The 14,785-nt window shown below is 42.7% G+C and overlaps 2 protein-coding genes across 3 annotated transcripts in view; both read right to left on the bottom strand.

Moving 5' to 3' along the window:
* The window catches only part of sirt5 (sirtuin 5), a 6,524-nt gene extending 5,968 nt beyond the window's left edge, over positions 1 to 556 (bottom strand). The window contains exon 1 of the mRNA XM_087144887.1: positions 420 to 556. The gene's annotated coding sequence lies outside the window, so the exon portion shown is untranslated. The remainder of the gene's footprint in view (positions 1 to 419) is intronic.
* On the bottom strand, positions 199 to 14,785 carry cfap99 (cilia and flagella associated protein 99). Of its 2 annotated transcripts, XM_087144886.1 has the most exons (16): positions 14,650 to 14,760; positions 13,636 to 13,663; positions 11,851 to 11,988; positions 10,878 to 11,022; positions 10,204 to 10,298; positions 9,632 to 9,744; positions 8,825 to 8,916; positions 8,194 to 8,360; positions 7,112 to 7,353; positions 6,349 to 6,553; positions 5,518 to 5,659; positions 5,135 to 5,187; positions 4,641 to 4,781; positions 3,449 to 3,612; positions 3,003 to 3,180; positions 199 to 2,042 (listed from the first exon to the last, which is right to left on the bottom strand). In XM_087144886.1, exons 3-16 carry the CDS (start codon positions 11,956 to 11,958, stop codon positions 1,887 to 1,889), a joined length of 2,001 nt encoding a protein of 666 aa, XP_087001012.1. In that variant the 5' UTR covers positions 11,959 to 11,988; positions 13,636 to 13,663; positions 14,650 to 14,760; the 3' UTR covers positions 199 to 1,886. The 2 variants fall into 2 exon arrangements, with proteins under 2 accessions (XP_087001012.1, XP_022097677.2); XM_022241985.2 differs by lacking the exon at positions 13,636 to 13,663 and having other exon boundaries at positions 14,650 to 14,785.

The following is a 14,785-nucleotide window of genomic DNA, read 5'->3' as shown; positions in this document are numbered from 1 at the left end:
TCTTTGAAAACGGCAGGCTGGTTTTACCAGGCGACCAACTTGTGTTTGGAAAACACCCCTTCGTAGGGGTACAAAACATTTCGAACGAATGAGCCCTGGACTTTATGTTTTTTTCACTTTACACTTTCCTTTAATAAACAATGAACTTAATTCAACTATGATACTTTGTATAAAACAAATCAAGTAAAAACAATAGTGTACTCTTTATACAATTTGACAAATACATGTAGTAACTTAGACCCTTTTAATTTAAGAAAAGATGTAGTACACTGAATAAGAATTTAAAAATCTGTTTTATACAAGGAAGTAGAGCCAGCACAGACCTGTTATTATTCGTTTGTAAAATGCACAAACTGATCAATGCAGGCCTTTACTTTAAAATGCACTGGGGTAAAGGAAATGGTGTCAGGTCAACTCACCCCCTGACCGACTCGCCCCTTTCCAACTCGCCCCCTGACCGACTCGCCTCTTACCAACTCGCCTACAATCAAGGAAATATGGTTGAACTGCACCATTGAAGGATAAGGCAGTTACATCTTGTATTGGCTAATGGCTGAACTGCATAACTGGGCCCTCCCATGGGAACAGATTTACAGGTAGAGTGTTTTGTGTGTTCTTGAGCAAGACATTTTGCTATTATTGCATCCCTTTGTTGAAGTAACTTGACAAGAATGTGTCAGGACAGGCAGGGTTAGAAACTGGGGCCACAAATGCTGCAACAGTTGCCAATGAGTGGTGAATACCCAAACGCAAGTCGACAGCAGGCTCTGTTTTTGGAAACAGGGCAGCAATTATGGTGAAGCACTCTCAGTATTCACTGCAATTGTGAATCTGCCAGGAACTAATTTAAGAGAGAACTTTTGCAATTCAACTACATGTACAAGCAAAAACAAGAAAGGGAATGTTTTACACGACGATGATATTCCTTGGTGGAAATTCACTCCTTGCACATGGTCCTGCACATTTACCACAAGACACATTGAGCATAGCCTTGGTCAAGGCGTTCGTCATTCGTCGCAGCACAGCGCACGGCAGCATGCACCTGCCGCTCGAAATCGAGGCGAAGAGCGACCTCACGCGGTCTAAGAAATTTCGAGCGGCAGGTGCACGCTGCGCCGAATTACGAATGCCTTGACCAAGGCTACATTGGGCATAGATGACTAATTTTCTGTTTGAATATGCGCTCTCGCTCGTTTTAAGTGAAAATGCACATGCTCCATTAGAAAACTTTCCAACAGCCCCTCTCTTCTGTGCCAGTGAGGGGGCACTTCAAACTCATTGTGGACGACATTCTCCCAACTGAGGACAGTTTCTTGAAAGTCAGAACAACTCCTTTGTCATTCATGAAGTTATAAGGGGACACGGCTTGGTCTCTAAAGAAATGTGCTCCATTTTTATCACGGTCATGACTGGACCAGGCTGTGCTCAATGAGGCGGGCAAATGCACTGACTGGCTTTTATACACCAAAATTCCTGGCATTTCTAGGCAACAGTGCATGATTCAGAATTGAACAGGCACTAATTTCTAAACGAGGAGCACCGCTTCATGTTTCAACAGCATTTCCTTTACCATAACCACCAGGATTTGTAAAAGAGGATGAAAGGAGACGGGCAGCCCAGCTACTGTGACCCTCCACAAGGCTTGATACCCATTGAAATATTGAGTACAAAGAATGTGACATTGGGTTTCCACACAATGGAAGATGCTGGAAGATTAAGGAAGATTTGAAAATCCCTCAGAAGCCAGTTAGGGATTTGGACCCTTTATTTCTCAAGATAGATTTGGAAGATGGTAAGACCACTATCAGTGGTTCGTCATATCATGGACGGAGTCACAAGAAGATTGCAGTAGAGCATTGAAATTCACAAGCAGGATTCATTTTTTTTTATGACAGAGCAGCGGTAGCAGCAAGCTGTCTGCTCCGGCTGAATGAGTTCAGTTTCTGGCCGGCCACGTCAGTCATAATCCCCTTGGACTGCAGAGCGGCTTGTCGCTCTTTCCGTTGCTCGAGCTCCTTCCATCGTTTCTCCTCTGTCATCATCTGCAGGGGGATGAATGGAACTTTGATTCACATTCTAATTTTAACCCAGTAAGTGAGGTGTGTGGAAATCCAAATGAATGTTCTTTTGTAGGGTACAATAATGCAGATTCTAAAAACAATGACTTGTTATCGACACACTAATCCATTAAGTCCTCCCTGACAACCCTAAATACCAATCACAGCTGTGGCATGTGCCTGACAAGCATGCAAGAATTCTGACACGCCGTACGATGTGCTTGGCTGATACACTCAGTGTGACACCGTCGAATACGACAAAACTTTGGGACAACAAAAAGAAAGTTTTTAAAGTTTGTTTTTATGGGAAATTTTGAAATAAAACAGGCTACACAGAATGCTACAACAGATTTCACTTTTACTGCGCAAAGATTGGTCATGAGCATTTCAGATATTTGAGGAAAAAGTGGCAACACGGGCGTCGCTGGACCATTTTGAATGGGGGGTACCACATGAAATTTGCCAACAGACAGTCACACAAAACGACCTTACTGTAGTCTGATTCCCTAGACCGTCACCTATCTGACGTTTTCTTATTTTGCCGACAGACCATGATTTTGCCAACAAAACTAACCAACTGGGAGTGTGACACCCCCCCTCTAGTGATGCCCGTGTTTGCCGATTTGAATGCATTTTCATTTAATTTTTTTCCTGTTTTTCTTGGAATCTGAGGGATGGGCTCTTTCTAATGGGCACTCAAGTACCTATATTTCACTTCAATGGGTACATACGTGTAATTGCCTTACTACCCATCAGTACACACCCATGGTTTGCAGTGAGTGGGGTTTACTCAATCAGCCTATTCTGACCTTCAATAACCCCCCTTAATATCTAGGGGAGAAAATCAGGCTTAAATATCTTTGCCTGACTCCTTTCTCTGGACAGTTGCTTCTCCACAGTAGCCTAACAAGTCGGCATTTTACAGAGAATTTCCTCTGACCCTACCTTCTGCTTATTCAGACTCTGAATCCTGGCCGTGGACTGCTTGCTGGGCGAGATCTTCATCTCTTTGTTGGCTCGCAGTCTCTCCTCTTTGCGTCTCTCCAGCTTCTCCTGCAGGTCGCTGATCTTGGGGTCCTTGATCTCTGGACGCTGGTTCCTGGTCGCCTTCTTCTTCTCTTGTCTAAGGAAGAAAGGTGAAAGAAGGAAGTTGTATTTCAAAAACGATTGCGGTTGTCTGCATTATTATGTGGCAAAAAGACAATTTCCCCTGAAACAAGATTTCTGAGATTAACAAGTCACAGAAATCATTATAGGCAGTGATCTTGTGTAACAACTGTAATATAGTGAAACTTTCAGAATCATGATGCATGAAGGTGCTTTTCATTCAGATCGTGATAATGTCAAGGGTCAGAGTTCAGAAACGAGAGGTGAGGGGTCAATGATGTCACCTGACGGCAGAGAGCTGTCCCTCAGCTGCTCTGTGTTTGGATATCTGCTGTAGTTTCTCCATCAGCAGCCTGTCCTTGGCCTCCTTGCTCTCCAAAATCTCATCCCGTTTGCTCTCCAGTTTCTCTTGCTGCTCCGTGGCCAGGAGTGCCAACCGCTCCTTCAACTAAAACGTGTTCAGAGTACATGGATGTACAGACTAACCTTATGAGATGCTTACGGCAGTGGAACATTCTGAACCTGAGGAACATATGCATTTTGGCAAATCACAACAAGGGTGACTAGGCCGGTGCAGGGAACCCTGGTACCTGCCCGTTGATATCAAAACCTGGTAGTTTCGGGCTGGGTAACTGTAAAAATCCCACGTATAAAACATGAACTTTAATAATGAGGGGCAGAATTGCTGAAAATCATCGTGCCGCTGATAAACCCGCTGTAGATCGATGGCGCGACTTTTGTTGCAAATTAAAGGTAACACTTCTGTTAATAACAGGAAGGGGCAGATTCCTGTCTAACATTTAGAACAATGTGCTGCTTCTACGTACAAAAAAAGAGCCCCGTTTTTAAGGTTTCAGGATTGTGCACAATACCATTTAAATGTTATTTATATTTTAAGGGTACCCAGATATCCGGTATTGACATAAAACAGGTACCCAGTTCTAAAAATACCCAGAAATGCACACTCCTAATGGTGCTTAACAAATGTAGAGATATGTTTCTTTGTTATGTTCTTCTGGGGGACAACTCTGTCACAGCAACAGGTTCCTACTTGGATCATGCCGAATTAAACAGACCCTTGTGCATGTACATATGAAGAGAAATGCATTCTTGCCTGACCTTGCCCTCTTGCCGTGCAAAACAAGATTTCTTTTGTTAGGAGGTCTGGGACTGCGTTGTGAGGACAAACAAAAAAATCCCATAATAATATTTGTCTCCCTTGCTATATCATTCCAATATGTATGTAGTCCCCACAGCTACAGGGCCAGAATGTGTGCCCAGGCTGTTATCGCGGCGAGGGGACAATTTCTTCGGTCAGGAAATTTGAGACTGAGTTTTGGAGACAAAACGTTGTCCCCAGAACCTGTTCGGTCTAAATCATGTCCATGTTTCAGTATAGTCCCCACAACCAAAGTGCCAGAGTGTGTGAACTTTTCACAGCCCCACAGATAAGGTTGATCATAAAGTTCCTCATACCTCGGCGATGGACATCTCGGACAGCAGGGAGTGGCCTGCCGTGGCCGTCCAATCAATCAGTTTGGTGCGGTTCTTAGGCGTGGCCTCCATGGCCCGGATCTGTTGGATCAACTCCATCTTACGCTTCATCTCTGCTTCAGCCTGCGAACACAATACAAATTGGAACAGACTAAAAAAATCGGCGAAACAGAGGACAAGACCTAACCTTTCCAAATACCCAGTACTTAACCGTGAGCCAACAGCAGCCAAATAACGGGGTGAAGAGAGTCACTGGCTTCCACTTTTTTGTCACTGCTTGGGGTGGCATGGCCCCACTCTTGCCAGGTTCCAAAGCAGTGTCCTCTGGACAAGTGAAATGGGCGACGTGGTCACAGCGACCTTCACTCCCATGGTCTCATAACTGCCCCCCCTTCCATTGAATTCTGCTACAATTTGAAGTAACCCTCAATTCAGGCCGCAAAAACTGTACGATGAACCACAACTAATCAACTTACCTGCTCAAAGGCTTGCTGGAGAAGATCTCTGCTCTCCTCACTGACTTCTTCCACTGCAAGATTGAGACAAATCCACTAATTTCAAAGTCAGGGATTTGTTTAAAAATAATCTCCTGTTGTATTTCTTGGATTGATATGAATCTAATACAGCAGTTTTGTTTCACAATCTGTACTTGAAGCATATCCTTGGACCATTTCTAAAATGTGAGCTTTGTCCTATGCTAGTTTGTGGCTCCATGCTTGTGCCACCGTCGCAGGTGTTTCTATTTTTTTACAGCTACAGCCAAACACTTTAAGCACGGCCTGAGTCTTTCAAGTCAGAAGCTACAATACCCTCACGCTGGAGTCTGATGCCAATGCCAAGGGTTAGAATCAGGTCTCACCTATCTTGCGTTTGGATTCCTGTATCCTGCTCTTGGCCTCCTTGGCATTCTTGTGTCCCGAGATGACGTCTTCCACCATCTGTTTCAGCACCTTCTCTTCCTCCAGTCGTCTGGCGACGTACTCCTGCATCATCTGCTCGGCCTGTGGGTAGGTGCCGAAAAATCACAGCAGAAAAAACAACAACAGATAATTAAAAGCAAACCTTTTATAACTTCATAGCTAGCTCTCCCACCATTTTGTCTATGGCTAAGACCAAATTACTGGGTTGTAGCCTGAAATCACACACCGCTCTATGAGAAGTGGCTGCAGCCAGTTCCCATAGAGTCCTGCCTAACTTCCAGCCACAGCCAAGTGATTTGGACGCAGCCCCTCTGCAGACCACACCAACAGCTGACTGAATGGTAGGCATGATGAGTGGCTTATGGCAATTAAAGACTTTCATGGGAAAAATGAAGCCCCTTTTAAACCAAACTTTTCAAAAGCAAATATCTGCTCTATAATGAAGCAGTAACTTCCTCACTCGCAAAGAAACGGTAGGTTGCTGGGGATTGGTTCAACTGCTTACCTGCTGGCCCACATGCGAAAACTGTACAACCCACAGATATTGATTGATTGACTATGCTCAGCATAGTCTGTGCAAAACATGCACAAACCTAAGTACAAGCCTCGTGTGTCTCCATCAACCAGATGTCGCCGTTACTTAAAACTGCTCCAACTCTTGCTCTCGCATGCACTAGATAACTAAAATAATGAAATTCACTGTTTGAGATACAACAAAGGCAATAAATTAGCAGATTCTTTTCTGTCCAAAATCTATCTGACAAGCCTACCTCTTTCTTCATCTCCAGCACCTTCTCCCTGTTGTCCTTGATGAGTGACTGCCTGGCCAGTATGGCCTCCTCATGGCTGAGTTTCCCCTCCAGCCTCCGCCGCTCAATGTCGGCCAGCTGCTCCTCCATGTCCCTCTGCCGCATCTCCTGCTGCCACTCCAGGAACTGGGAGGCATCCTTGGCGCCTGCCTCCAGAAGCTCTAGCCTGAGGACGTAACAGAAGGAAGGAACAGTCACCAATTAGCAACTAGTTTTTTTTTTCTTCTTCTTCCAAAACCTGACCTCAGTATTGCATACAGGTTTATTATCTGTTGAGAAGTTCAGGGCTGTTCAGACACTGGGGACTAGTTAATATTAACAACTTTTTGAAGCGAACAAAGGATGCATTTTGCTGCATGTTAACTGGTGTGATAAGAAACAAGATCAGACTTGGGTTCCAATAGGCTTCCTGAACAGTGGCTATGTCTATTTCCACCATGTGCTTACAAAGCAATTCGAACTACTGTGGTTTTTTATTAGCAGTGACTTTCAATCAAATGTGTTCAAAACTGTAAAGGTTGGTTTAAAATACGATCAATGTCACAAATATCACAAATATATATTTAATCAGTAGAAATTGCAAGATTTAGTCAGTTATGTTGATTTTCCGTGATGCAGTGATTAAAGAAGATTTCTGGCACATAATCCAAATATCTCCAAATTTGTATTCCAAGACTGGTAAAGACTTAGACCCAGCCGTTGATAGATTCATTCACAGCCTCACTTCTTCATCTCTTCCTCTTCCCGCTTCTGGTAGAGGGCTCCCTCCCTCAGTATGGTGGCGGCATTGAGCTTGATGGGGATGTTGTCGGTGATGGCGGCTGGCATCTCCTTGGTCTTCTGCTTGTCGAACTGCAACTTGCTTTCCTCCTGAGCCAGGATCATGTTCAGCCGCCGCTGGGTCTTCTCCGACTTCTCCGCATTGGCGCAGGCAAACTGGTTCTTGGCGGCGCTGTAAAGTTGCTCCTGCAAGAGCCAACAGATGACCAGACATCGTTGATCAGGGAGATGGATAAATCAGGCAAATTGTATAAACGAGTAGAGCCTTGGGTGTTAGGTTTCATGCAGTATGATCTGCAGTCAAGTGTCAGTCTTCGAGAAAGAATTTTTAACCCGTCTAGATATGGTAGTAGATCCTACCATCAAAATTGAAAGTAATGTTGACTGTGTACTTGTTCTTTATATTTTCACTGTCTTTACAGGGGGTTCATTTCTGGTTCACTCTCACTAAAGCAGCCGAGATCACAAAAACACAATCTTCAAGGTCAAGAGATCTATGCCAAATTTCTTTAGCCCTGATACATTATAGTTATAACAACAAAGATTCTGGCACTGGGCACAGTAGAAAATTCTATCAAAGTAAAAACAAGACCAAGAAATTCCAAGCTGTGCAAAACTCTATACTTCATAAAATTTGTAATGTTGTAACTGGAAGTGAAACTCAAGGAATCGGATGATGTTAGGAAAATCTGCAAACTACACAGCACCGAGTGAAACACAGGTTTGCTGGCTGAATGCACTAGCAACCATGAAGCTTCTGCTTTAAGTTCCACTATTATTACTATTAAGTTCCATTATTACTATTAAGTTCCATTATTACTATTAAGTTCCATTATTACTATTAAGTTCCATTATTACTTTTTTTTTCTGAGCATGCTGAACATGTGAACCACAGATAGTATTGTATCTCAATGACAAGCAAACCTGTGTTCATACAAATTCTTGTCAACCAACGACAAAAAAAAATCAGATATCAAGTTATGAAACAAAAACTTGAAGAAAAGAAACATCCAAGCCTACACATACCTCTGCCCGCCTCCGGTTTCTCTCCTTGGCCTCTAGGATGAGTTTCTCTTCCCTGGGGCCGGAGTAGGTGGTCTTGGGGACCGGCTTGTGCTTGTGCACCAGTGGGATCTTCTCCGGCATAGGGACACTCCTGGGCCGAGGCTGCGTGATGTTGAAGGGCTTCACGTCTGCCAAGGAATGTGAAATTGATAAGTGGCCCCCAAATCCACTGAAAGCATAGGGAAAACACCTTGTACATATACGATAATATTCAATACAGGCTTTCAGTTTGTGGTGTCATTTTCAAATGGTAAAACCATACATCATTCTCTGATTAACTTCTACGTTTTACCAAAGTGTAACTCGGTTCTGCGTGAATGACCCTTGTCCAATCTTTTCTGTGAAATCCTACCATCACTTGCATTGTGCTACTGGCCGCACAATGTCAATTGTTCCCTCAATGATGAATCAGGCAAAAAGCTATTAATAACCAAGTGATGCACCCACGCCCCGGGGTCTGGCTCTTTAAATGGTCCATCGGAGTAATCCAAGCATCCACTGCTTGGGTGGCGTCAGTCAAACTATGGTCCACTGTAGTCGTCACTCAAACTCGCACTGAGATGAGCACCTGCGCGCATAACCAGCAGCTTACCTGTGGGGGTCTTCACTTTCCTCTGCGTCTTCACTTTATTGGCAATTTTATCAGCTAGCTGGTTGACCAGTTCCGTCAACTCAGGCAGCCATCTGAGATTGAAGAGGAGCATCAAAATAATGAGAAGCAGAATTAGATCAACTTTGAACATTTTGAGACAGATTATAAGACAGAACATAAAACAGAATATAAGACAGAATATAAGACAGAATATAAGACAGAATATAAGACAGAATATAAGACATCATATGAACGGCTTTCTTTGCAATGTTGTAACACACATTTAATCCCACAAGTGGCCTCTGGTGAATATACCAAAGTTTCATTGAGTCTGGACTTTTAAATCAAAATGTTACTGTTAGAAAAATGCAAGTGGGTCAAAGCATACATTTGAAGGACATGACATCATTTGGAAGGAGTAGCATCTATTGTGACTAGTACGGCAGTACCTTCTCAGGGAAATAATAGTACAGCCATGAGATCATAAGTTCTTATTACTGGTGGCTAATAAAGGACATCAAAGAGACCAAATAAACTGGCCCTTGTACTCTACAAATAGGGGACTTGCACTGGGTAAATTGACTGACCTGGACACTACTTGGGTCAACAAAATAGAGTTATCAAAGTTTGGAGGATTTGAGATTTGCAAAATAATGCTTTCTAGCCCTCTTATGCAGCTATGAGAGACATTACGCACGCAGCCACGACGTTGTATTTTAGCAACTCAAGTACATTTTGACTTAAGTAAAAAAACATGGCACGACCTGTCTTTTCCCGTGCATCTCTTTCTTAAGATTCTACACCAACCTGAGGATGGGGGACACGAGTTGCACCTGGACGTAGCTGTGTTCATAGATCTTACACCACTCATCCTTGATCCAAGTCTTCAGGTTAGACTCGTCCAGAAAGAAGGCCAGAAACTGAGGAAGAGCAAGATGGAGAAAGACGTTACAGTGACATCTTCTTATTTTCAATAATTGCTGCCTAAGTGACAATTAAAGGATGATTTTCAGTGGCAATGAAGAAGACAGTGAAGAAATATTTGGTTTTGCATTGCAGACATGTACATGTCAGGTGAGGAAAGAACCGCTGCGCCAAAATGACTCCTTCTATCTGTGAAACCCATTGCCCAATGAAACGAGAAACCGCCAATCTTTCCTACAGGATCCACAAACCTCTCAACTTTTATCCAAAAAAGTCCTTTGCCTTGAGTGATTCTAGCATCACGACAAATCATCCAATAAAAGAAAAACAGATTTGCAGCAAAAACAGTTACTGCAGTCACAGCGGCATCAGTAACAGCAGGGGCACGTTTGACAGCACTGACAGCCACAACAGCGGCAGCAGCAAGCATCTCTCTGTAGCTAAGTCAATCATACCCTGTGCATCTTGTTGACGTCTTGCGATCGGACAAACTTCCTGAAGTTGACCATTTCCAGCTCGTCCAGCCTGAACAGCGCCAAATAGCACAACACTATCAAATAAAAGGGGGATAGAAAGATGAATAAAGTATTAAGATCCAAATTATTCTGATCCAGCAAATCAAGAAACCATGTTCAGGTTGATTAGCGTCAATTCAAGAATGGACCGATGTGTTCAAACAAAACTCAGTCGGCATGAGCTACCCATTTAGTTCACAGGCATTTGACGCAGCAACAACGTGTTGGTGGGCTGCTATTAAAATGTATCTCAAACAAGATATATGGGTAATTCCAGAAAGAAGGGTACAAAAGCGTGATATTTTTGTGTCCGTGTTACATCTAACCTTTGTTATTTGACACGGAAATATCACCAGAATTGATTTCAAACTATTACTATTTGTTTGGCAGGTAATTTGCATTAATTCATCACTTTTGGAAATTAGGAAATGTGTTTTGAACTTACAACATCATATGTCAGATGTGACAGGGACACGAAAAAAAACAATGGACCCCTAATTTCTGGAATTACCCATGTTCGTACATGTACGTTCAGGTCGTTCACAGAAAGTTTTACTGTTGAGAAAGACTACTGAGGAATCTGAGACACATTTGCAATATCAAATTATTTGCACCTGTGTAGAGATTGATGTCGGTTCGGAGGCAACTCTTGCCTGCCTTGATGTAAAAGCCATCGATGACCACACCCATGATGTGGGTGTGGCGGACACACCCTGAGAAGACCTCAGTGAGAAACACTTGTTCCTCATCATTAACGCTCTGTGGATGGACACAATTTTTATTTCAATTGCAATTTTCCTTATCTTTTGAATACAATGGTACTTTATTTTTCAAATCTTGGTTATTCATACTTAGCCTGTGAAAAAATTGACAAAATTGAATCTACTGCCTTACTGAACATGTAATTTCTTTATACACAGTGATGATGCCATGCCCTTCCAAGATCCTCCAAGATCCATCTGGAGATTTTGGAGGTGTGAGCCAGAAAAACTAATCAAATTAGTCACTCCTGCTTCCTACACTGGACCCCTCGAATGTTTGAGAATAAAACCATTGTGCTACATGTAGAGCCTGGGAGAGTCATGTACACTCAACTCAACTGTTACAAATTCACTGGGACTAGCCAACTTACCTGGGCCCAATTTCACAATGCTGCTTACCGCAAGCAAAAAAATTGGCACTTACCGTAGCAGAAAATTCTGCACTTACACCAAAAGTATTTCATGGGTTAGCAAGGAATTTTGGCTTGTGCGCATGCGTACGTACAAAGGATTCTGTGCTTAAAGGTTTAGCAGAGAATTTTCTGCTTGTGCGGTTAGCGCAGAATGGAGATTGTAAGTGTGGAATTCGGTGGTAAGCAGCCCAATAAAATTGGGCCCTTGTCATAACCAGAAAATTATTACAAAAGGACTGGAAAATAATGTAGAAAATCAAAAGGAATTTGAAAGTTGGGAGATTTGAGAGTTTGGATTTTACAATTCGTTTTCTTTAGCAGTTCTTCGCAAAAAAGTGCTCTTTCTATCAAGACTGTTTTCTTGTCTGCCTCTTCAACAGAAGTCTAGAAGGCTCTCTGCTAAAAATGCCTACCTTATTCTCACTGAGATAGGTCTTGAGATGCTGTTCTACTCCAAAAGCATCGGGGTTGTAGCTGTCCAGAATAGCCACACAATGGTGTAGCAAAGATGCATGATTCATTGTGATACTGACAATCTGTGAAATGTTAACCTAGTAAGAAAAATATATCAAAATATTTCTGATGTACATGTACTTAAGATGCAGGACAACTTGACTTGTGGAGACAAATCAACCAGTGGGACAACTCGATCACTTACCATATCATCCCGTGTCCTTGAGTTGAGTGAATTTGCAATATGTCACGCAACTTTCCGACTGCACTTGCCAGGTATGCCATGCACAGGGACCCGGAAACGCTGCATGTATAGGACTGGCGCCAAAGGGTGGTGCATCGATTACCCAACCAGCACAGTGCCAGGCTGCAATGCGGCATACAATGTGGCACGGCGCATCATTTGCTGTGCACAGGTGCTTTGGCTGCACTGATAATCAGTTGCCAGTCTTCTTGTGTGGGAAACAGTAAATCTGTCCCCCCAAAAAACGTATTTTAATTTGAACAATTTGGGAGTAACTGTAAAGTGCATGCACACTCACTTATATGTAAATACCCAAGTTGTCAATGGTCAATTTATTGGTTCATTTGAAGCACATACGATCGAGTTGTCCTACATGTACTGGCCGAGTTGTCTTCAACCAGTTAACAGTTGAGTTGTTCCGAGTCGAGTTAGCAAACAGTTGAGTTGTCTGAGGGAAAGAATTATGCATGCAATTTGACACCCTGTGGAAAAAGCCTATTATGAGACGTGCCTGAAAAAATCTGTGTTTTTATACCAGCCTCGGGTTAAATGATACTAAGAGTGCTTAATTAGACTGTTTGGGACATTTTACTGCTTTCATATTGCTGACAGGTTACTGCAGGAAAAAATTTGTGCTGTCTGTATGTGGACTTGGCCCCACCTAAGTAGGCCTAGGTCCTAATTTTACATGCATGCAATGCCTAAACAAACACAAAAAAAGAATCTTTGGTGTGTCATGCTAAACTGCTAAATTATACTTTCTGAACATTCAATTTTGAATATCTCAAGTTGGCAACGATGAATTTTAAATCCCACTGATGCCAGTACAAACATGTTTTAGAACTTCTAGTTGTTGTTGGTAGTCAGGTTTTTTTGCACAACCAATCAACAATTTGTAATTGAAAATTTCTTTTTGCTCCATATGCTGCAACATGTAAGACATGCACCCTGTAACATGGAAACACCCAAGCAATCCGTTGCAAGCTGCTAGAACAAGTATTGTGATTGGTCAGATTGAGCAAGACTGTAACATAAAAGGCTGTCCAAATATGGTAATACTCCAGACTGAACATGTTATTGTTTTATCATGGCTGACTGATGACTGGGGGAAAATCACTGATGTCCATGCATGCTCAGAAATTCTTCCCCTCTTTCCATCATAGGCCTTCGTGTGGTCAACAGATTTCATAGCCTTTCACTGCAGCATGATGGGGAGATTGTATAGTTGGGGACCATATGCCTAAAATAGAAGGGAGACCTACATTTTAACTTTTAATTTCACCTTGGTAGATGACTATGACCTCATGCACAGTAACTGTAGGATTTATGTTGTGAAAAAAGGAAGGGTTTTGAGGGAAATTATGAGGGGAAGTGTGAGTGTTTTGACACATGGTGGATTCAACTCTGCATGGCTGGTTTAATGTAACGTTACATTTTCTGGTCACAATTTATAAGTCAAAATTTCCAAAAAATAGGGGCAGCGAAATAAAGAGAGGATTACCTTTGATTTGGGAGGGAACTGACCAGCTCTGCAAGATTAAAATGAGAAAACATTGGGGTCCCAAAATATATATTCCCCATAAGCCTTACTGCAAGTACTGCATGGGTGATTTTGCAAAATAGCAGAAAGGCATTGTGGGAAGGAACAAGGAGCAAACATTGAATGCCTTTCTTCCATCGTGCAAAACCAACTTTTCAGAGACCCATTACGGTATGTCTAGGTTGGACAATCAAACCGACACGGCACAGCCAGGGTTGGCTCCAGACTGGGGGCCAATCTACTGGACTACCTCCTTGGCCACACAATTCAGTCCACTACAAAAAGTCTTGAAAGTGGAGACTCCGCAAAAATGCCTTCTATGAATCCCATTTCACGCGTATGGCTTGTTCATCCCAACTGACCATTGCTGTATTAATATGGGCAATTTTGTCCATGTAGTTTAATTTGGTCGTCTTCACACCAGTCATTTGCTTACTACAGCGATTAACTCCCGATCGTTAATGGGTGCATTCCACCAAATCATTGGATTTCTATGCGTGAGCTCATTGATATTTTGTGATCCCAAGGGGTTTTCACAATAAGACATGCCGTAATCAGGAGGGATTATAGAAATATTTCTATAAATCCCGAATTTGGAAATGGGTAGGTGGTAGAGCCTAGGCCCTAGTTTCCACTTCGGGGTAGGCCTAGGCCTATTTCTTTCACAAAAAGCCCAAAATTGCAGGCCTATTTTGGATAGAGGCGGGCAGCTATACTCAGAGCTGAGCGCATAGTTTTACTACTATTTTTGAGGTATCTTTGGGGAAAGGTGAATAAAAAGAAATTCACGTGGCTAACCTTTCGCCTAACGTTCGCGCTCATCCATGTCAACACAATCAAAATGGCATTGCCATGATCGCAGAAAATGCAGAGGGAATCCTTGACAACAACACACTCTCCGCAAAACCACTCCCAAAGGTCAAAGTAATAACACTTTCGTAGATGTGGACAAACAGTGAAGAACACATTACTTACACATAAACCAAATGTCGCTCAGAAGAAATGATTTTCCCTCCACAGAATCAAAGAGAACTTCCGTCAGAACTCGTCTTTTCACTAATTTTGTTGACCTAAACGACAAGAAGGACGCCGCCAACGTCAGCCTGCTCCA

Source organism: Acanthaster planci, linkage group LG13, assembly GCF_054643075.1.
Source record: "Acanthaster planci isolate LZ-2023a linkage group LG13, COTS_SCS, whole genome shotgun sequence".
In the NCBI taxonomy this organism is placed as follows: domain Eukaryota; kingdom Metazoa; phylum Echinodermata; class Asteroidea; order Valvatida; family Acanthasteridae; genus Acanthaster; species Acanthaster planci.
The sequence above is the reverse complement of the archived record's forward strand: the minus strand, read 5'-3'. Positions and strand labels throughout refer to the sequence as shown.

Coding starts and splice junctions, on each gene's coding strand:
- cfap99 (XM_022241985.2), bottom strand. CDS start 11,958: ATGAATCATGCATCTTTGCTACACCATTGTGTGGCTATTCTGGACAGC. Junction 7,354..8,193: donor GAAACCGGAGGCGGGCAGAG/GTATGTGTAGGC, acceptor TGGCTCTTGCAG/GAGCAACTTTACAGCGCCGC. Junction 2,043..3,002: donor AGAGTCTGAATAAGCAGAAG/GTAGGGTCAGAG, acceptor ATCCCCCTGCAG/ATGATGACAGAGGAGAAACG.